General features: G+C 36.2%; 1 protein-coding gene across 6 annotated transcripts in view; it reads right to left on the bottom strand.

The window, feature by feature from the left end:
* Window positions 1-21,458, bottom strand: part of LOC103625595 (complement C1q tumor necrosis factor-related protein 7) — a 100,643-nt gene that overhangs the window by 25,121 nt on the left and 54,064 nt on the right. For 4 of the 6 annotated variants that reach the window (XM_017727601.1, XM_017727602.1, XM_017727603.1 and 1 more), the window contains 14 exons: window positions 20,511-20,687; window positions 20,187-20,337; window positions 18,690-18,826; window positions 17,332-17,463; window positions 15,277-15,486; window positions 13,119-13,219; window positions 10,138-10,278; window positions 9,561-9,717; window positions 7,306-7,538; window positions 6,211-6,388; window positions 4,857-5,013; window positions 3,607-3,754; window positions 1,452-1,590; window positions 409-612 (listed from right to left, as the gene is read on the bottom strand). In XM_017727601.1, coding sequence (XP_017583090.1) covers window positions 409-612; window positions 1,452-1,590; window positions 3,607-3,754; window positions 4,857-5,013; window positions 6,211-6,388; window positions 7,306-7,538; window positions 9,561-9,717; window positions 10,138-10,278; window positions 13,119-13,219; window positions 15,277-15,486; window positions 17,332-17,463; window positions 18,690-18,826; window positions 20,187-20,337; window positions 20,511-20,687 — 2,265 coding nt within the window. Of the gene's footprint in view, window positions 1-408; window positions 613-1,451; window positions 1,591-3,606; window positions 3,755-4,856; window positions 5,014-6,210; window positions 6,389-7,305; window positions 7,539-9,560; window positions 9,718-10,137; window positions 10,279-13,118; window positions 13,220-15,276; window positions 15,487-17,331; window positions 17,464-18,689; window positions 18,827-20,186; window positions 20,338-20,510; window positions 20,688-21,458 lie in introns of those variants that run through there. The other 2 variants (XM_017727606.1, XM_017727605.1) reach the window with 2 other exon arrangements.

Here is a 21,458-nt window from a genome sequence, read left to right on the forward strand (position 1 = left end):
AAGATTTTAATTCTTGTTAGAGTCATTGCTTCTAACAGTCCCCTCAAAAAGAGCTCAAAAGCTAATAAGCCTAAGCCTGAATTATCTCTGAATTACCTTCCTATATCTGAAATCAGTTTTAAAAAAAAAGTCTCTCAACTTTAACAAAAACTATTTTATAACATTTGTGTCTACAGCAGTGTTTCTGTGTTATTTACCTCTTAACACACTGTAGCTGTGGAAATATTGCCCTGGAAGGAAGCTATTTCAACTAGATGAAATAACACTAGAAAAGACTGAAGGACTGAAATTCTCATTTTTTTCATGTCACCATAGCTTTACATTCTTTAAAGGACCACTTAACGTAACTGCAAGTCGAATATTCTAAGCACTTAAACTAGAAAAGAAGTATTTCAGAAAACATTCTACCTGGAAGATTTTCTCACTGATTTCTCGTTCATGTAAAGGGACTTGCTTATAGTTTCGGAATTCTGTCACCTCCTCGTTTCTGAGCTGCAAGAGTCGGAATCTTTTTGATCTATTAAACTCCTCATCAGAAACAAAATTAAATTCTTGCTGCAACTGTTCCAATCTGAAGAAATCAGGAACATGTGCCTCTCCGCTTGTAGTAATCTAAATTAGTAACAAAAATATTAACCTTTTCATACAGAGTGACAAAAATCTATAAAACAGCTTTTCTAAGTTGTACATGCATATTGCAAGAATGTTCATTTTAAGCAAAAGCAATAAAAATGGATCACACAGACTGAAACATCAAGTATTTTATAGTTGGGTTTTGCTGAGCAAAGCATATGAGATTATATGTTACAGAATACAATAAAATTCTATTTCCTTGTATCATAAACAAAAGATTAGAGAGTATGAAAACTGTAAAATGTCAGAGTAACCTAGGAAGCTGTACTGTAAAGGAGATCCATTTACAGAACTTCAGCTTTGTAAATAGCTATGTAAATTAAACAGCTATGTAAATAAACAGCCATGTAAATTAAGCAGCTATGTAAATAGCTCCTCAATTTGTTGTTTAGAAAAGTTGAAGCTTCTACAACACCTACAATCTCTTTGTGCAATCCTCACTAATGAGCAGCTTTTTATTTAGTACCACACAAGCTCATTGGAAATTCCCCTGCACTTTAAGGAAAAAACAAACACAAAATCTGTATTTTGTTTTTAATTTATTACTGATCTGTAGGCACATTCCCTTCTACCTATTTTTTGCCACTAGTGAATGGATTAATAAATCATATTCATTAATATGTAAACAACCCACTACTATATGGATTAATAAATCATATTTTAGTAGATATTTTGCTTCTTAACATTCACACAAGTATGTCCATCACAAATTCAAATGCTGCTACCTCCCTGGCATGCATGCAGATTGCCTGGGGAGATCCTGGTGACCGGGAGTTTAACAGCTGCATTAGCCCTTCACCTCTGTAAACATCACTTACCATGATCAGCTGCATCAGAGCTGCATTGTTTGGGTCATTTGGATCGAGTTTTGCTTCAGCTGCCCACTTAGCTAGTTTCTTCATATCAGTTAAGCCAGATGTACCGATGGATGCAATAGCATCGATATTTTTTAAAGCACTAAAAAGACAATTGACAGAACTTACACCTAAACCACATTTGATTTAGCAATCTAAAGAAAGTATTTAAAACAATCTTAGAAAAACCCAAAAAGCTCCCCACAACCTGAATAGTAAATTCCAGTACACAGTTCTTAGTTGTAGCTATGGAACTGAGGGAATGATCAATTGCAAAGTCAAGGTGAAATATGAAGGAGCTGGTGGAAGACAACTTTTATACAAAGTAATAAGGTGCTTATTGATACATTTCTGATACACCTACACTATTCCACATTGCATACTAGCAAGTAAGAAGATAAACTGCCTCACACTGTGGAAGGTAACATAAAAGTTTTGACAAAGAACTTCTAAAACATACAGTCCTTGCTAGTGCTTATCTTAGCTCCTGTCTTGGACCTGTCTCCTGGATGGTGCTTTCAGACCTGCATTGTAGCCCTCATCTCTGCCCCTCCTTGCTGTTTCTGCATAGACCCTGGGGCCTGAACCATCCTCTCATCATGTCTGGGACCGCTGCCAGCACTCTGCTCTGCCTGTCATGTCCAGACTGCATGGTGGCTGAAGAGGACACTGCCTGTGCTTGGGAAACCCTTGCAGCCTTCTCTCTTGTGATGCAGCACTGCTTATGGTCCTTCCTGTAAGAAGTCCCAAATCTTTATCCTCTGGATGCTCCTGCTCACTTTCTTGTATTCTCAAGAAAGGAAGCATGGTAGGTAGTCTGGAGGCCATTTGTACACTGCCCTGATCACCAGGCTTCTGGCTTCTCACAGAAGTCACCTCTGAAGCCCCCCTGCTACTCAAACCTTGACACGTAAGCCCAAAACACCAGGACAAGTGAGTTATTAGCCAAATACCACAGGAGTGGATGCTGCCCCTTCTCTTGCTAGGGATGCTAGTTTGAGTCTTTGTTCTCTATTTACTTGAGTATTTTCAAGAAACCTTTAAAAACTTACAGATCTGTCTTGTGCTTGGTTAGAATCAGCCAAATATCCAGCAGTTACTGGAGCAGCAGATAAAGCAGTAACATCAAGTTTATCTTTAGGCACCAGTCTTGAACAAATGCCACCCGAATCACAATTGTGCTAAAAAGCTCATGGGTAGCAAAAGCTAACATTAGTCACGAAAATCTGTCTCCAACCTTCCCAACAGACAATGGAAAACCACAGAGAGCTGTTCAACCAGAAGGTGTTTCAGAGAAGAGTATTTCACAGATAACTTCCTTCTGAAAGTCTTCATTTTTCCATTTATTACAGTGATTAGTCTCCAGAGTTTAAAGTTAGCCATTGGGAATGCATCTTTAGATTTTAATCTCAAGTTATTCTAGTCTCACTGAAGTCAGCAGAATACTGGTATGTTGATCAGCAAAATACTTGAATGGCTGCAGCTTGGTCAACAATAGTAAGAGAGTGATTTGTAAGCCAATGTCTAGCCTCTAAATAAATAAAAAGCTGGCAAACTGATCAGCTGGAAGAAGTATTAATACTTGCTCAATATTAATGAGTATGGGAAAACTCTTAATGGTTTACAGTGAAGGTACCTAAGGACATTACAAAAGCAGCCTTTATGTATCATCTCCTTGACTTTATGGAATTATACAAAAGCAACAGAATGGACAAATAATCTACAATAACCAACTTTCAGCCTCAGGGCAAATTATATAGCTTCTCCAAATGCACTCCAGATAAGAAAGAGCTGGAGTTTCTGCTCTTAGCAAAATGATTACAGGAAGGTTCCTTAACAATATATTCACTTTCTATTAGAAAATCATAAAATTGAATTAATCAGCTTGAATTGAACTTTGATGCTGTCTAGAAATAATATGTTAAAGGTAAAATTTCTAACAAAAAGATATTTATCACAAATATGTACCCTAAGTTATCAGCAGAGGGTTATAGCAGAGAGTAAAGCATCTAAATTTAAGGAAAAAGATAATGAAAATTCTTGACTATGAAAGTGCATTTTTTTAAAATACTAATATAACCAGTTTCCCATGAATCACTGAAAATTCTTATCTTATTACCTTGGAATGCCTGTGTTTTGCTGAGATACCGGAGGAATTAAGGGGATTCCTTTTTCTCCAACTGCCCAAGAGACACTGTTGGATACTTTCCCCGAGGTCATTAAACTCATTTTGTTGCTACCATCAGCTTCAAATGAAAAGGACACACCTATAAAGGGGGAAAAATCCAAAGTAGTATATTTATGCATTCAAACATATTTTAACATTTCTAAAAATACTTCCAGAAAATGACTAGTCAAATAACCTGTGCCTTTATATAAAAATGTTAATGTGAAACAATGATTCTGCTGCATGCTGTGGGGAAGAACTCTGTTCTACAACGAGTGAAAGATTCCATTACACCTACAGAAATGCCTTCCATTTGAGTTGGAAGGAAAGGCTATGACAAAGGCTCTTTTTTTTTTCTCCACAGATGCACACCATTTAATATTTCTGGTAGTTTTCAGATTCAGCATACTTTTATTACCAAAACAGAAATTCAGAGTCAAAATAATTATGTATGATTGAAAAGTCAGTCCTAAAGCTTTTGACACACAGTTTTAATTTGGTCATCATAGTCAGTGACATTTACACATGCTGTAATGATTTTTTTACCCTGTTTTTTTCCTCCTCAGTTTTTTATCTATTCTGCTCTAGCTTTATCTGTATTTTTATATAAAGCAAATTTATGCAAGTCAGTCATCTCACAATGCTGTTCAAATTCATTATACAAACTTGGAAGTTCCATATGCTACTCTGTATTCTTCTTGTTTCCCCTTTTCCTATCTCTCCCTTGTTTCATCTTTAGCCTAAAGCCCCAGGGAAAAGGTGTGCGCAGGTTGTCAACAAAGCAAATAGGAGGACAAAAATTACTCTGCATATACACTTCTACAAACAGTTTTTCAGTGATTTAAAGCGTTAAAATCACTGGAGCTACAACGATTGATATCTGCTTGCTCTGCAGTGTCAGAGGCCTGATTAACTCAAATGCTCAAAAAACCCCAAACATCTTCTATAGGTCGTAAAGCTCCACTAATACAACAAGACAAATAATAAATAGACACATTTTTATTATTCAGAGCTTAAAAGTAGTAAGAGACAAAAATTCAATAGCAAACTTCAATAATAAGAATCATTATTATTATGGAAGACTCAGTTACAGAACCTGTAAAGGCTCTTAGCAGAATTTACTCTGAAACCTCCAACCTCTTACTGCTACATGGTTTCAGCAAAATGAGAAATGCTGAACTGAGGAAGACAAGAGTGCCTACCACTGCCAACTCCTTCATGGTCCAACATCACACGCTGATCACTGCTGAACTCTATTTCTTCCAGAGGAGCAGTGCCTGTCAGAACTGCAGTCTCAGGAACAGGTAAGAACACTTCAGCCAACAAGGTGGTACTGCTGATACCTGTAGTTTCATAAATCTAGAAAAAAACCATGATGACAGACAGAAGAAAAAATTTACATGTGCATTCCTGACAAGTTGAAAACATATTGCAGGGTATTGAGAGAAAAGGTTTTACTATGGCTGAAGCATGAAATAAGTAATTTAGGGCAATTGTATTAATTCCCTTTCTAAAATATTCAAGTAGCAGATATTTCAGCTATCAGTGGCTTACTTGATCTGAATTCTTCCTAAAAGTCTACCCTATTCACTTTTCTAATGCCCCTAACACGAGTATGACAAGCTCTAGGCTTTAAAGAGAATCACTGTATAATATGCAACTGCTTGTGACACAGTCACTGGGATCAGGTGAAGATTCTGGAGGGATTCTGCCTCACTTATTCTCCCTTACCATGAAAGGCAGGGTATGGCACACAGTCCCCATTCTGGCAGCACTGCAGGTTGCTTCTCTCTTTCCTAGCCAGCTGTAGGCTCAGAGTGATGTGAGTGATTCCTCCATTCAGACGTTTTTAACCCAGGCAAATGGTATTCCTTCTCCTTTTCAATTTGTGTGTTAAATAAATAAGCAGACAAGGGGTTTTTACACCCTCCCCTGAACTACCAGTGTTACCTAACCAGAGGAATCTTATAAAGGGAGAAGTAGGATCCTGATTCTGCTCCCCCTAAATATATTTTGTATTAACTTTGAAAAGTATTCATGTGAATCATTTATTAATTCATACTTGGAATGGGGAGTGGTAGTGGCTTGATTTAACTGCACTGGTGATCAAGTCAAGCGGAGTTATGGACATTACTACAAATTATTTTTTTTTCTTATTCCCCTCCAGTAAACATTATGATGGTTTTACTGTGTGGAAAAGAATGTTTTAATAAAACATTAGCAATTTGATCTGCAACCTAAATCAGTTTTTCCAAAGTTAAGAGGCCAATCCATTAACATATTTAATCACAAGTGCCAATTATTTAATTTCTCCCATCCAACATATAGTTTTGTTCTAGATATATCTAGAAAGCATAAGCATCAAAAACATAGCACCAAAGTTAAAAGTTTGTGACTAAAGAAGCAAGGAAGGAGCTTAAGATTGATGATTTACAAAGGGTCTTTCACAGGTTTTTCAGTCTTTATGACACTATCGCAGAGCAAAACACAAGCATTACAGGAGTAATTACATTTTATATCATCTTTTAAAAGTTATTGCGATAAATCATCATCTACCTGTAGTTTCAAACTCTCTGGCCAATTGATTATTTGTAAATTGAAAATCTGTCCAAAGTGAACTCTAAAATCGGAACTTATTGGTCGGGTAACAGTCCTTGACACTTCTTTGGAGTTGAAAAGGACTTTTATAAATGCTGAGCGTTTCTTCACGTCTTCTCGTCGCAAAACTTCTGCTCTGTAAATATGTCAAACAAGCCGTCATATAATTTTTAATAACATTTTTATTATTTTGTTTTTTAATGAAAATCTGACTTCTCATGGGGAGACAGAACCCACCTAAATAAAGATGGTATTCCTCCAAAAATATCACTACACAGGAATGACTGTAGAACTATTATTTAACGATTGTTTTATCTTCTCGTGACTATAAAATTATTTTTAAATGACCAAAGTCAAACTTTGGATCCACTAAAGCTAACTCCATAGAAAAGAAGTTATCCAGGAAAAAAAAATTCCCTTCCACTCTGTTCCTCCAAAGCACAACAAATGATATCAAATTGAGTTCAAATTTTGAAGTTTTTAGTCACTGGGAGTACAACAGCCAAGCAGCATTCCCTGATGAGGCTATCTGTGAACTAAGTACAAAACAAAGCAGTTTTTAAATTACTGAAGTCCAGCAGATGTATTTTAAATTGTGTGTGCAAATGTGGAAAGTAACACAAAACAAACACATTTATTTCTTTTATCCAGAGTGAAATCTCTGGTTTATTACACAATTTCTTTCTTTTCCCTTTGTTATCTACAGCACAGACCTAGTATAAAGGACTAGCCAGTGAGAGTGGTACTGCCAGCAGTGACCTAGACTCTAGACTGAAACCAGCTTCTTTGTATCTACACCACTGTTCTGTGCAGATGCTCAAGGAGTATCAGAAGGTTCAACGGGAATGTGCAGACATTAAATTTTTAAGGGCACTATGTACAAGGTTATATGTGACTTGAAAATGAATTAAGTTATATCACCTTCAGAAGCAGAAGTCTCATCACTAGGCTAAACAGAATGGTGCGCTCATGCTTCTGAAGTTGTATAAACAAGCAATTAAAAATAACAGAAAATCACAAATAAGGTAATTTGTTGGCCAACATTTATCTTACCGAGGACACTGCTCAGTTGGAGTTACGCTTCCTGAGAGAGTCAGCTCAGGAACTAGAATAGGCTCTCCAGGTTTCCTTCTGCAGTTGTCAGCTTTTTGTCTAACCTGCTGCTCTATTTCAAGGTTATTGGCCATTTTAGGTGGGATGGGTTTTATACGTTCCTCACCAAACTCATACTCTTCTGATTCTTCATCTACATGAGTATCTTTTTTCTTCTTTTTCTTCTTGGACTTCTGCATATAAAAACAGTAATGTTCTTTCTGAACTCATTTTAATCTCTGCAATTTTTTCTCTTGTTCTCTTGATTCACAAGTGCTAAAACACAGATGGTGTATGTACAGTAAAACGACAGTATAATTTTAGCATTACACACACCCAAAAGATTTTTCTCATTGTAAAGAACTACATCACATTCAGTATTCAGCAATACATTCCATTCATATGCTTCAAAACCATCATGTGCTCCAAGCAAAACATTTACTTAATCTTCTCTACCACCTTTCAAAATCAGCATGTTTCTTGAACATTCTGGCTAGATGCTGAGCTCTCATTTGCCTGAGTTACCATGTACATTCTGTTAGGATTACAGGAAGGTTACTCAGCCAGTAGACACAGTTGTTTGAGATGCACAAACTTTGGAGCACAAGTTTTTTAGCTTAGCAGTATCTTTAGCATGAGCAGAATGATCCCTTCCCTTCCTTATGCCAAACAAGGATAAACAAACAGAACATGCCTTTCAGCATCTCCTAAATTGTAGAACTCCAGTGTTTACGTGCATGTTCAGCTTTAAACAACTGCAAAACAGCTCCTCCTTCCACAGACATCTAGATTACTTGGAAGTACAGCTTGCCTGGAAGCACTGGCCACTTCACGACTTAAGACATCATAAAAAAAATAATAGGAAAGAAAGCAAACAGATTCTCCTCATTAACTAAAGTAGTAAGCCAAACAACTTGTTAATATATTTTTCTTACGAAATATTCTTTCTTTGCCTAATTTTATGTTATCTTTCTTGCTCTTGTATTTGCTTTTAAATGTATTTAATCTCACGTACCTCTAGTGTCTTTGATTCATGTGACCTGTACTAGTAAGAAACCAACAACAGTGACAAAGCTAAAAAGTACTTTGAGTAAAATAAAATAAAGCACTTCTGGGTATGACAGAGAGATAATTTCTCTAAAAGGAAAGAACCACAGTCTTCTCAGTCTCAAGATAGTTTGTAACTAGCACAATAAAAAGATGCCACAATGGTATTTGTGAAGGCATAACCGGTGGATGAACAGTTTGCATTAGGATCAATGTTCATAACTACCTGCCTTCATTTCACAGTTTACATTTATTCATCTTATCCTACAAGTGAACCAACATGATGGTAATGAGTCATGTGCCCACTTGAAATCCCACAGGAATTTCCAATTCCTGCATATCAGCTTCTTCTCAAATATTTTAAATGCCTTCCATAGCAGTTGCATGTACATAAAAAAACTCTCCATGAAAGTATCAGCAGACACACTAGATTCCTGAAAACTGTATTTGAAGCATTTCCTTAGGCTTTATTTTGCTTTGGTATCCAAAAACCCAGGGTGTTCAAGCTGGGCAATAATTATAATCAAGTATAATCACCATTACCCTGAGGTATCCAGTACATTGCCACCTAACTATGAAAGCAAACCTGGTTTTGCCACAGTCTGTTTCAGAGATCATCCTGTTGCAGTGTGTTGCTGTAGCATCTGTATTTCTCAATATCCCCTTAAAGCACAACTGAGACCTTAACTACAGTATACATTATTAGCAATAAAGCTTTTCAGAGGTGAAAGGCTAGAATATTAATTAAATCTTTCAGTCAGACATTCCTGAACATTGTGAGACATTCCCAAACATAGATTTACATGAGATGACATCAACTGCTTGTTCATTAGAAACACCCCACTCACACGCACAAAATTCATCCATGTTTTTTCTTTGCAAGAAAGGCATGAAATTAACAGGAATCCTGCAAAAGTAACAAACTGAAAGAAAGAATTGAAGTGCTGAAAATCAATAGCAGAAAAACAGTGCTGCACAAAAACCTAATACATTTTAATTTTTTAATTAAGAATTACCTGACCAACAAATTCTAAGTAGACAGAATGTACCTGAACATTATAAAACTTATGCATAACTTTCCTGAATTTTTTTTTTCTGTATTAGGACAAATTTTTGACACATTAAGTAATAATTTTATTTTTCTGTGAAATTGAATGATTTAAACAAACCTGTGTCTTCTTCCAAGATTTCCAGTCTTGTAACTCAGTTTTATGCTCTTCCATTTTCTTTTCATATTCTTCCATACATTCTTCTAGTAATTCCTTTATTTCAGCCTGAATTTCTGCTTCATATGCTTTTTCATCTGATTTCTGATCAACCTCTTCCCTTCAAAACAACAATTACCAGCATGTTGCATAGAATTACATAAGGGTTACAATTAAGTCTGTAATATATAACAGAAATCTACTTCTCCATGAATAGTTTCATTATATCAGAAGTGTGTTTTATTTAAAAAGACTAGCATGGGTACTCTAAGAGTTGATAGCAGATAGAGTAATTATGTTAATTCTGGATAGTAACTTTCTTTACTCATTAGTCTGTAGAAAATCCTTTCTGCCACAGTAATTACTTATTTTAACCTTCCATCTTGTCCAGACTCAAAAGGAATAGTGGCAGGCTCAACAGTGCCAGCACTGCTCAAAAGTCTTACTTCTGCATATCAGAATTCTAAGTTTCCAAATTAACTAATCCTGTTACAACTCTACTGTTAGCAAATAAAGTACAAAAAGTGTTATCAAGACATACTTCCTCAAATAAAGTTTCATGGGTGTGTTAGTAAACTTCTGAAAGTCCCGGAGGGATTTAATTTGTTTCCAAACTTTGATAATGGTCTTAAGCAACGTTCTATCTTTTTCTTGCTCAGCATCACGAAGTCTTCTGGTTTGTCTAGAAATACACATACATAGCACATGATCAACTGGAATTGTCTAACTCAGTGGAACAACAGATTGAAAAACTGGAATACCAAAAGCCAAGTGATGGGGGTTTCAGGTTGATTGATGGCTGCAGTGGTTTAAATCCAAGGAGCATAAAACCCAGACTTGAAGATTGCAGGATTTGATTTCCTCCTATATTCCAGTCTCTTTCATTTTGAACAATCTGACTTCAATTAAGTCTGTTCTTTAGAGATCTCAAAGTTTTCGGAAATGCTTATTACAGCTGTACATAATTAAAAACACTTTAAAGTAAATTCATGTAAACAACAGCCCAGGAAACCTACACTGCTGCTATGAAGTAATGCTTAGTGCACGTGTACATTACAAAAGATGTTTTAAACTTCATGTGCTTCTAGCGCCAGTAAAAAAGGACATGCAGAGATGAAGTAACGTAGTAAGTCCTTTGACAGATATAAAAGATTCTTAATACAAACAAAATTAACACAGCCTTTCTTTTGTCTCAGAATAGGTATTTCACATTTCCACCCTCTAATCTGATTGTAAAAGAGCTGTTCATTAGCATGTTTAATAACCATCACACACTTCCAATGTACATGTCCATGCAGCACAAGCACAGGCTGTTTCCACTACTATCTTGGTAGAAAAACAAGTCTGTGATTAAAAAAAAGACGTAAACTAACGTATTAGGACTTGTAATATTTAGAGAATGTGGAAGACAGAGGCTGGATTAGAGCTGAGAGAAGACATCATACATCATTTAACAGCATAAGCCAATTCAGTGAAAACAGTAAACAAAGAAGAAATGCAGACTTTTCAGAAAGCAACATGAGTAACTTCTCCACTTCATTAGCTAGCAGTTCGAGTATTACTGATCCATGTAGCAACCTTTTCTTTTTCGTCTACCAGATGATGCTAGAAGATGAAACTTAAAAGGCAGGAGGAACATACAGATCAGTAATCACACTTATCTAATGTATTGGATTTGGAAGCAGGACCTTTCAGTAGAGAATCATCTCTGCTAAAATACATCACCCACAAGAACCTGAATCATAGAATCCACAGCACACGTTGGCTTCCTACTTCAGGAAATGAAGACAGGAGGGCTGAAATTACTAATGTGCAAAAGTTTTCTGTATTGAGACCACATTTCTTTCTCAAGCCAATGGAAAACTACAGCTCTGATCTTCAGAATGCAAAGCATATACATCTGTCATGTAATTGGAGGGTGGAGGAAACAATTAGATTATTGTCCATGCTACATGTCTGTAATTTCTCATGAGTATTCTACATTGACCATCAGGAAAATGCAGTGTTGAAAGAGAGACAAGGCAGGTCAGATGATTTTACCAACATAAGTGGTCCAAGTTAGTACTGAATACCATGACAGCAAAAAATTCCAGAGCCCATCTGAACTTCATATGTGTAACAGCTTCCAATAACAGAGATGTAGCCAGAAAGAAATACAGATATGAAAAGCCCTAGACTAATACCAGCCAAACTCATTTCATGTTACTTAGGCAACACTGATCTCACTGATTTCAGCTGAGTTTCTCCAGATTCGTAACAGCATGAAACTAAACTAAAGCACTCAAGATCTAGAAAAACACGTCAGATACATAGAAGGCATATTCTTTCTAATTGGAATTTCTATCAAGCAAGCCTCCACATTGATGCCAAAATCCAAGAATCTGATTCCCACAGCGAATCTTCCCATTACCATTCTCATGCTTTCTCTGGTGAGAGCTCCTGTCTCTGAGGTACTGTATGGTAACTGCACACCTCCTGCTCCTTGTCCTCTAGCAGATATGTTAGTGAGATACTGCCAAAAGCTATTCCATTTTCAATGGAAGGAAGTCTGTGTCCTTCAGTATAAAATAATGAATGATACACTACTCTATGTTCTGTACAGATACCAATGTATTACAAGACAGTGTACATGAAGAACGAAAATCTGAAGAAATAATTCCCAATGTAAGAGGAGTGTGTGGATGCATAAGTTTAGCAGATGTAAATTTCAAGGCTGAAAGTAGAATTGTTATTAAAATTTTTTTTTTTCATATTATGTTATCATATGACCCATTACATCACTTTATACTTCTGTTTCTTTAAATGAATACATTACTGCCTACTTTTAGATTGTGAAAATGTTTCAGACTTTTATTATCTACTAGTTAAAAGGCTGTTCAGCACGGATGTCCAAAATAACTTCTTGTTTATCATACTGCTAACACTTACAGTTCATCACTGTCCATCTGCCAAAAATAATACAAACTGTCACTACTGAGCCAAAAACTGTAATGTATTTTTACTACCCAGCTTTTGTCCAAGAACAATAACTGTAATCTTGTAAAACAAAATTCTACCACTTTATTTGTATTAAGCCATTGGCAAAAACATGGCGAAAATACTTAAGAATGGGAAGCAAATCAAGAACACTTGTGTAATGAGGAAGAGGATGGAAAAAACTAGGGGTTTTGTCTGTTCAAAAAATTATGTTGCATTGTAAAAATTTTGTGCATCTAGCTGAAGTCTACTGAAACTTTATTTTAATTAAATTTAATTATACAAACATACCAGTAAGTAGCTACTAAGAAATTAACAAAAGTAATCAAATTAGACCACTTTTGAATGAAAATTTCAGCCTAAACTGTATTTTCTTCATAATGTTTTATGCCACTTATCAGTGACAACTCTTAAATCCTCAAAATTCTTCTAGAGCTATTTATAATAGAATTTAAAAGTCTGACATGAATCATACTCTGTAGCAACATGTAAAGGAAAAAAGGAATACAATTTTAAAAACCAACAATTTAATGAATTCATACTCACCTGATTTCCATTTTGTATTCAGATATGCTTTGCTGAGTGACAGGAACACCATCACCACCACCTTCTATACTGTATTGCACAGCACTCCTCAAAGCATGCAGCTTGAACAAACAAACAAAAAAGTAATTAACAGATGGCTTAACAAGTCATCCAGTGTAATGCACCTTGACAGGAAAGAGCTAGTTACTAATGACAGAAAACCCTGAACTGTCCTGATTCTGTATTTACAGGGTTTTGCCAGGTCTGTGAAGTGATTCTTCAGCATGACATTTTAATTAGGATCCCTGGATATATGAGGGAGATTTACTAACTTTGATCACTGTAACAGATCTCATCAAGGGGAAAGACTGATCTAGGGAGTATTCTGAAAGCCAGGAATCAAAGGTGCAGGTGAAAAAAGACCTCAAGTCAGCAAAAACCCCCACCTTTCACAAAAGCCTTTTTTGGGACTAGGAAGGGCCACTAAAGGTAATTCTAGAAAATCCCAGAATCATAGAATCATTAAGGCTGAAAAAGATCTCCCAGATTGTCAAGTGAATTTGACAGAACGCCACCATGTCAACTAAACCACAGCACTAAGTCCAGTCATTTCTTGACCTTCCTGGGATGGTGACTTCACTGCTTCCCTGGGCAGCCCATTCCAATATCTAATCCCCATTTCAGTGAAGAAATTCTTCCTGATGCACAGTTTAACCTTCCCTGGCACAGTTTCTTGCTATGTCCTCTTGACTTGTCTCTGGTTGCCTGGGAGAAGAGACTGACCCCCACCTGGCTACAGCCTCCTTTCAGGCAGCTGTAGAGAGCAATAATTATGGACCATCATGAGCATCCTTTTCTCCAGGTTAAACCACCCCTGAAAGGAGGCTGCAGACAGATGTTGGTCTCTCCTGTCAATAACAAGTGATAGGACAAGAGGAAATGGCTTCAAGTTCCAGGGAGGCTAGACGGGATCTTGGGAAAAAATTTCTTCACTGAAAGGTTTGTCAAGCACTGGAACAGGCTGTGCAGGGACATCCACCATCCCTGGAGGTATTTAAAAGATGTGCAGATTGGCACATGGGGACATGGGTTAGTGACAGACTTGGCAGTGCTGGGTTAATGGTTAAACTTGATGAGCTTAGAGGTCTTTTGCAACCTTAATGATTCTGTGGTTTTATAGGTTCCTCTAATGAGGACATGGATAGCCCTAATGTCCTATTTCACAGAGCACTAAGACAAATCCTTCAAAAGTACGAACAGAACAAAGTATACCAAGGAATTATTTTGAGACACAGTATGAAATACCTGTCCATCATTAGAACTACAGCCTAATGCTTTATTTAAAAATTCAGAAGTATCTGTATACCACCTACTGACCCTCATTACACTAATATAAAAATGAGCTTGTATACAATGATTATTTTTCCCTTATAATAGTTCTTTAATGTAGAAAATCATCACCTTTAATTTATGGAAATCTGAATGTATATGTACTTATAATCCAACTAATTTTTAACAGACAAGTATTCTTGTGTGGCCTGATGACATCAGAATTGTACTGACAATGCCTAATGTTCATGTACACATTTACACCAGAGAAGACCACTACCATTACTTCCAATGTACAGAGGGAGGAAGACTGGTGGTACACAGAGCATGAGCAGCCCAGTCAAGCTCACCCAGCAATAGAGCCAAAAACAGAAGAGTCCACAAGAGTGGCACAGGAAATGTGACAGCAGTATGCATTTAAAACACAGCATCTGTCACAGATACATGCCTGGAAATGGGTTCTACTTTTGTAAAACTTGGTGAAATTAAACTGACTCCTTTCACTTTGATTTGATAACTGAAACTAAACTTCACTAACTTCCCTCCATCACTGAATAATGTCTTTTGCTGTCTCCCTATCAGAGCTGCTGTATACAATCCTGTAATGTCTGACCTGTCACTCACTGGAAAACATTTTAGATACTCTAAGGAATACTATGCAAATGTTACTGTATTCCTTTTACTTCAGAGTTAATTCAAAACCAAAGCTCAAAGAAATTCCTAATCTTAAAAATGCAGTTCTGCACTGAACACACAGCAACCTCATTTAGGTTTTTAACTTCTGACAAATTCCACTTTTACCTAAAACTGTCACATCATTGTCTCAATAAGATACAAAGAACAGAAATACCTTGTCTGTGAGAAGTTTGGTAAGATTCTTCTGTTTTCTTACTAAATACTGATCATATAACTGAGCCAGTTTAGCTGCTAACACATGCTCACGGCTAAAACAGGGATGATGGGTGAATATCAGTCCAGAAATATCAATATCCAATTGAAACAGCCCCTGAAAATCTCCAGGTCCAACAAAATACTGATTAGAAGATGTCATTTTTATTGCCTGAAAGAAAAAAAGAATAAACTGGATTTACAGACGCTGACAACAGTATCTTTCAAAGATTTTCTTTGTCAGAAAATGACCCATTTAGCACTACCTACATTTAAATGCTGAGCCTTAAACTGTGTTAACCTTTTGCTTTATTGATGAGTGGGTGGCACAAAACTACCATGGATATTCTACACAACAGAATTTTTATAGCCTACATGAGGCTGAAGTCATCTTCCTGTACTGAAGGTTTTGCTGAGCAATGAAGGCAATGACACTGGATTAGAAAAATCACAGCCTGCTAGTTCTCTTTTGACACATTTGTTTAGTATTGCTTTATCTCCTCCTAGAATTGAGCTCTGGGATAAACAGTGCAGCTCTCACAGAACAGCTCTTCTTGTAGACCATATAGATTGTGTACATTAGGAAATACATTACTTGCTTCCCCATTCTAACGCCAGGGAAATTCAGACCAATGAAGGCCAACAGAAGCTTTCAGCAACAAAGCTTAAAAAGTCTGCTTCAACCCTCTGCAACCAAAAGACATCCATGGCTTACATCCTCAAGTTACTGAAATCAGAAGAGAATTAGCACTGCTTCCAGCCTGACTACTCCTGCTCCCTTATTAGGATCCTTCACAAGAGATTCATCAGAGATATTCTGGTACCATAGAAGATGAAGCTGTTACTTACATAGTGTTTGTTGCAGTCTCTTCCCGAGAAAAGGAAAAAGAGGGATTTGGAGGGAAATTTAACTGTTGCACAGCTCTTTTATAGGATCTGATATAATGGGCCAAGAAACACACTTGAGTCCACCTGATCCTTCCACATTCTGTTTCTCATCAAAATGTTTAATAAGATACAATCTGTCATAAAAATGACAACTTTGAATTCCTTATGCTTTATTCTTCTGCCTATAAAGGACCCTTTAAGCTCAGTACTTTACCACAGTGATTTAGATATTTCTATGTCACTGTCCATGTAAACATGGTGTTCTTGAAACATAAGCGCTCTTGGCCTATCTTTACAGGATCAAAACAGTAAATTTCTCCTGCCTGCAAAAACTCCATGCATAGATAGATCTGTGGTACTGGATGCAGCTTGTGGATTTCATATTTATCACCACCATCAAGTAAAGGGCCACATTTAAATCTGTATCAACAGCAACAGTCAGAAACATTTCCATGTCCCAAAAGAACACTCTATTAAAAGTCTTAAAAGTCAGCTTTTCCAAGAGGGTAATAGAGTTCTAACAAGCAGAACAATTAAAGCTTGCTTCAAGCTTGCTGAATGGTTTTAATTGAAACTTATTTTGATTTGTACTGATTGTACATTGAAACTGCTGTTCGCCAGGGTAGGTATGCTGTGACTAAGGCAAAAACAACCACAAAAAACCCTGCAAACAAAACAAAACAAATAAGAAAAACAACAACCAAAAAAATCTCACAGCCTCCCAAAAATATCTGAATTGATGCTACATAACTCAAAATTAGTTGCTGTCTACATGAGTAAACTTTATATATACACTAATATAGGAACTACCCTACTTTGGCATGAGAATATCCAAGGGTGCCTCACAAGGATCCTAGTGACAGACTTAAATGTGTTTGTCATGGACTGATATTTTACTATTTCAACCAGCACCATCAGCTAAACTCTTCATCCTTTTGTATGCATTTTTACAGGAAAAAACAAATGTATTCTTAAAAAAGTAGAGCTCATTTAAAGAATAGATATGGAATCACAAAAAGTAGACAATAGTCATGGTTCTTAGCACAAAACCCTTCAGGTTACTGGAGTTTCTGGTGCAGAAGAACTGGGATACTGGGTCTCAGGAATCACATATATGAAATATGCCTACCTTTCTATACACTGTTTCAAGTTCTGGTGCAATGCCTTCTTCAAGTGAGAATATTGGAGGCCTAGTAGAAGACTGTTTAATTGGATTAGGCAATGCTAAGATTTTGCCATCATCACCAAACCACTCTCTCCCCTACAAAGGAAAACAAAATTATATATTGCTTCTTACTTTATAAAGAATTTACTTGCAAAATTATAATTCTTACAAAAAATACAGAATAAAAGGGGACTATGAATTTTTTGTGACTGAAATAAGCAAAACTTTCCTAATACAACAAAATGAAATCCTCAAATATACCAGAAGTAAGTTTTGAAATTAAAAAAACCAAGATGCTGCTCACATTTTGATTATACTGGTTTTTCTTTCCACGTGCAGTGTTACACATTTAAAAGAAAAAAAAAATCAACACATCACTTATTTAAATGTTATTTTCTTAAATCACTGAAATTGAAAGAATTATAAGACTTGATTTACACAAGAGCTAAATGGCAGGTCAGATAATTTAATAAAGCATCTCTCAAATCTTCTATTCCACAACCTGAACTACTTACACAACATCTATGAAAGCAGATTAGGTAAGTATTTTACACACCAATTGCTATCCATGGCTTCACATGTTTGACATTGTCCTAATTCCTCCCTTTGTTCTCATTACCTGGATCCATATATAGCTTAAACCAGTGCAGCTGTCCAAGGATGCTGCCCTACCCTGTTAATTCCATACCTGTTTTAATCTGACCCGAGAGCCATATGTCGATGTGGTAACACCATGAAGTCAACCAGAAAACTAACGGGGTTGAAACTGGCCATTCAAAAATTTTAGATCCAAATGTTCCCAATCTGATTCACAAAAGCACATGAAGAATCATAAAAAAATATAATATAAAGGGCAGCTGCTGCTCAGGAGTTTAAGTCTATACTGAACAATACACACCTTACCGTGTATAGGAAGATAATACAGTAGGACAAAATATATCCAAGCCACTTTCCCATGTCTTTCCATAAGACATTCTTAAAAATCTGAAAGGATTCTAAAATCTCTGTGATAATCTATACCAATATTTAATTAGCCTTACAGACTGATCAGTGATCTGTTCTCCAGCAGGCTACAATCAGAGCCAGGAAAGGAAACCAGTTTTTTAAGACCCAGTCTCGTGTTCTGACAATGGGGTTACACTAAAAAAGCACTCCTACAATAATCTGTATTTCCCAACATCTGATGCTGCCAAACATTTTGAAGATGAAAGCCCCATATCAGAATGACCATCCACTTGCTTAACTATAACAAAAATAAGATACTTATAAAGATAAATAAAATACTGATAAAAGTTACAACTAAAACGGTAGCAGTGACTTACTTGGTCCTGTCTGAGTATTCTGTTTTCTAAAATATTTTGATTAGACTGTGATACAAAGGGCCTTTCTCCTATGTAAAGACCTTCATCCTCAAGGTACCTGGGCTGCATATTTCCAGGTATCTTCTCAGAAGTAGGCACTAATGAGAAATTAAAGAGAAAACCATGTAAAATATCTTGTAACTGTAGTTTTAGTTTGTTAACTCTTAAAACGAATAGCACTGCATATTAAGTATGCTGTCAGCAGTATTTTTCTGCATAGGAAAAAAAGAAATAAATACAGAATTAAAACAGGTCCTTTTCTTAATCAAGACAGATCTCTCATAAAAGTGTCACGAAGTGTCACAATTCTAATAAACCGATAATTAAAAAATTTCCTCATCAAAAAATACTTCAAGTAACTTAGTGGAGTTTAGTATTAATGGTTGCTTGCACAACAGTGTAAAAAACCTCGAGTAGCAACTGAGCATTTCGAAGCCTTTCCAAAGGAAAGTGAAAATTTCAGATTAATCAGACCTCCTGTTAATAAACAGTTTCCTTAAGCTAGTCTCATACAAAATACAGAACATGCATAAAGAGTTATGTTAGCCAAATAACAGCAGGTGGAATTCTTTTAAAAGGCCTGCCTGCAAGGCTGTTTCACGGTGTGTATGGACTCAGTATTTTTCAAGAAGCAATCTCAAAACATGGAGGGATTATACTGAGGGTTACAATAAAAGTTATCCCCTAAATCAGAACACAGTGGATCACACAGGAAGTAGTCAAAACTAAATTACAAGACATGAAAAAACAGAGGCACACAATGTCAAATATTTTGACATTGCACTGCAAGCTGTACTGGTACCATTCTGGTATATGCCACTGGGAGACTTGTTTCTGTTTCTTCCAGTTCAAATATTAAATATCAAGTGATATTATAAAGCAATTTTTTAGTACTTTGTAGTTCTGTGGGAATAAGGAAAAAAGGTCAGAGATATGATCAATATTGACTAATTCACAAACTCAGATTTTGCAAAAATGGCTCCTTGAATCCCAAAAATCCTTATGTTAGTTGCATGACTCATGACAAACTCGCCACAAGGAATAAGCTGCAGATGTAGCCAAGTGAATAAATAGTCTAAGTTACAATGTACAGTGCATGAGCCATCCTTAGTAGGTAGATGTGTGTACCTGTAACCTGCTGCATACACTAAATAGCAGCAGAAGAGAGGCCAGCACCTTGCACTTTCTACAGCCAGCAGTGAGGAAGTTACCCCTGATCAACTGAGGTGCCCTGAGTATGCTTGCCAGTGTAGCAGGTGATGACCTGCTGAGGTGTGCATGTTCCCAGCTAATCCATGCTGTCAGACCTTTTTGCACTTGACTGGATGATTAGTGTCAGCTGCAATTAAACATCTCTCTGCTGCCAGAGACAGTTGATGCAAGATTTTTTCAGCAGATCAAAGGGTGCCATGCTATACAAAAATCCAGGAACTAAATGGATAAGCACAGTCTTCACACCTGCTAACATGCTGGGAATGAAGAGAAATTCTTTTTCCCTTTTCAGTTGCTCAGAGTAGTTTTCACAATCAACAGGTTTCATTACCAGAAGATCTTCATCTGTCTGCCCTATGAATAAATCATCATCTTTAACTAGGCGCACGTCTTCATCCTGTAGGTTAAGTGCAAACATCTCTTTAGTTAGTTCATCTGTTTCTTAAGAAAGTCTCTTGAGAAAGTACACTTTGAGAATTTTTTAGGAAACTCAAGATGCCATTATGTATAGACTAATAAAATTAACAGAACTCTGAAAAAATATATGAACATTTATCCTATAGTTCTCACCATTTCATCCTCCTCTTGTTCATCTTCACGAGTTTCAACACATTCCTCTTCTACCTCCTCTTCTTCATTTAATCCGTTCCTTTTCCTGGCTCCAACTTTGATTTTCTCTGGTACGGCATCAAAATTGAATGTAAAGAAATTATATGCTTCTTCCTCAGAAGGAAAATCATTCTGGAACTAAAAAAAGAAGACAAAGATACTTTATTATGGCAGTTATAAGAAAACTAGGGCAAGTGAATAAATATTCCCATTAATAATATGAACCAGCAGCATGTATAAACATTCGTTACAAGATAATAATTATCTCAAACAGAACTCACTCAAATGCTGAAGCTAACTGAAATTTGTCAACGATACATGGAACTTTCTCTATTGCTATATACTTCATTGAATATTTCTTGCAAAATGTTATTTAAAAGGTTACCTGGTCTAATTTTAACATGCTTATTGTTTTAAATATAAACCAGAATCAGAAACACCAAAGTTTAAATTCTGACCATACAGCAGATACCCAGGTAAATGATATGAAGAGAAATTTCTAATGGCCTTTTGTCTCTGAAGGACCCAGGACCCTTTAGCTTTAGGATGAATCCCTAAGAAAAGAATTAACAGTAGTACTTTGTGGCTAATATCAATATACTAGTCTGTAAAATGCTTTAACTGCCAACTGGTGGCATTCTATAAAAAGGATTTAAATAGAAGACATATTTTTCCTGCAAACTCCAGTAATTGTGTCCAGATGGATAGTTTACTAGTTTTTTTGGTTTTTTAATCAAATGATCCAAAGCCATTCTTATATTTGATGAAGGTTCCTTTTATATACTTCAATTATTGGCATATACTGCTTGTGAATTTGTAAATTAAATAAAACCTCTGCTGCTTAAGAATGAATTCTGTCTGCTTCTTCAAACAGAATCATGAAACCACATAAAGGTTAAATTAAATTAA

Source organism: Corvus brachyrhynchos, unplaced genomic scaffold (assembly GCF_000691975.1).
Source record: "Corvus brachyrhynchos isolate BGI_N302 unplaced genomic scaffold, ASM69197v1 scaffold80, whole genome shotgun sequence".
Taxonomy (NCBI): domain Eukaryota; kingdom Metazoa; phylum Chordata; class Aves; order Passeriformes; family Corvidae; genus Corvus; species Corvus brachyrhynchos.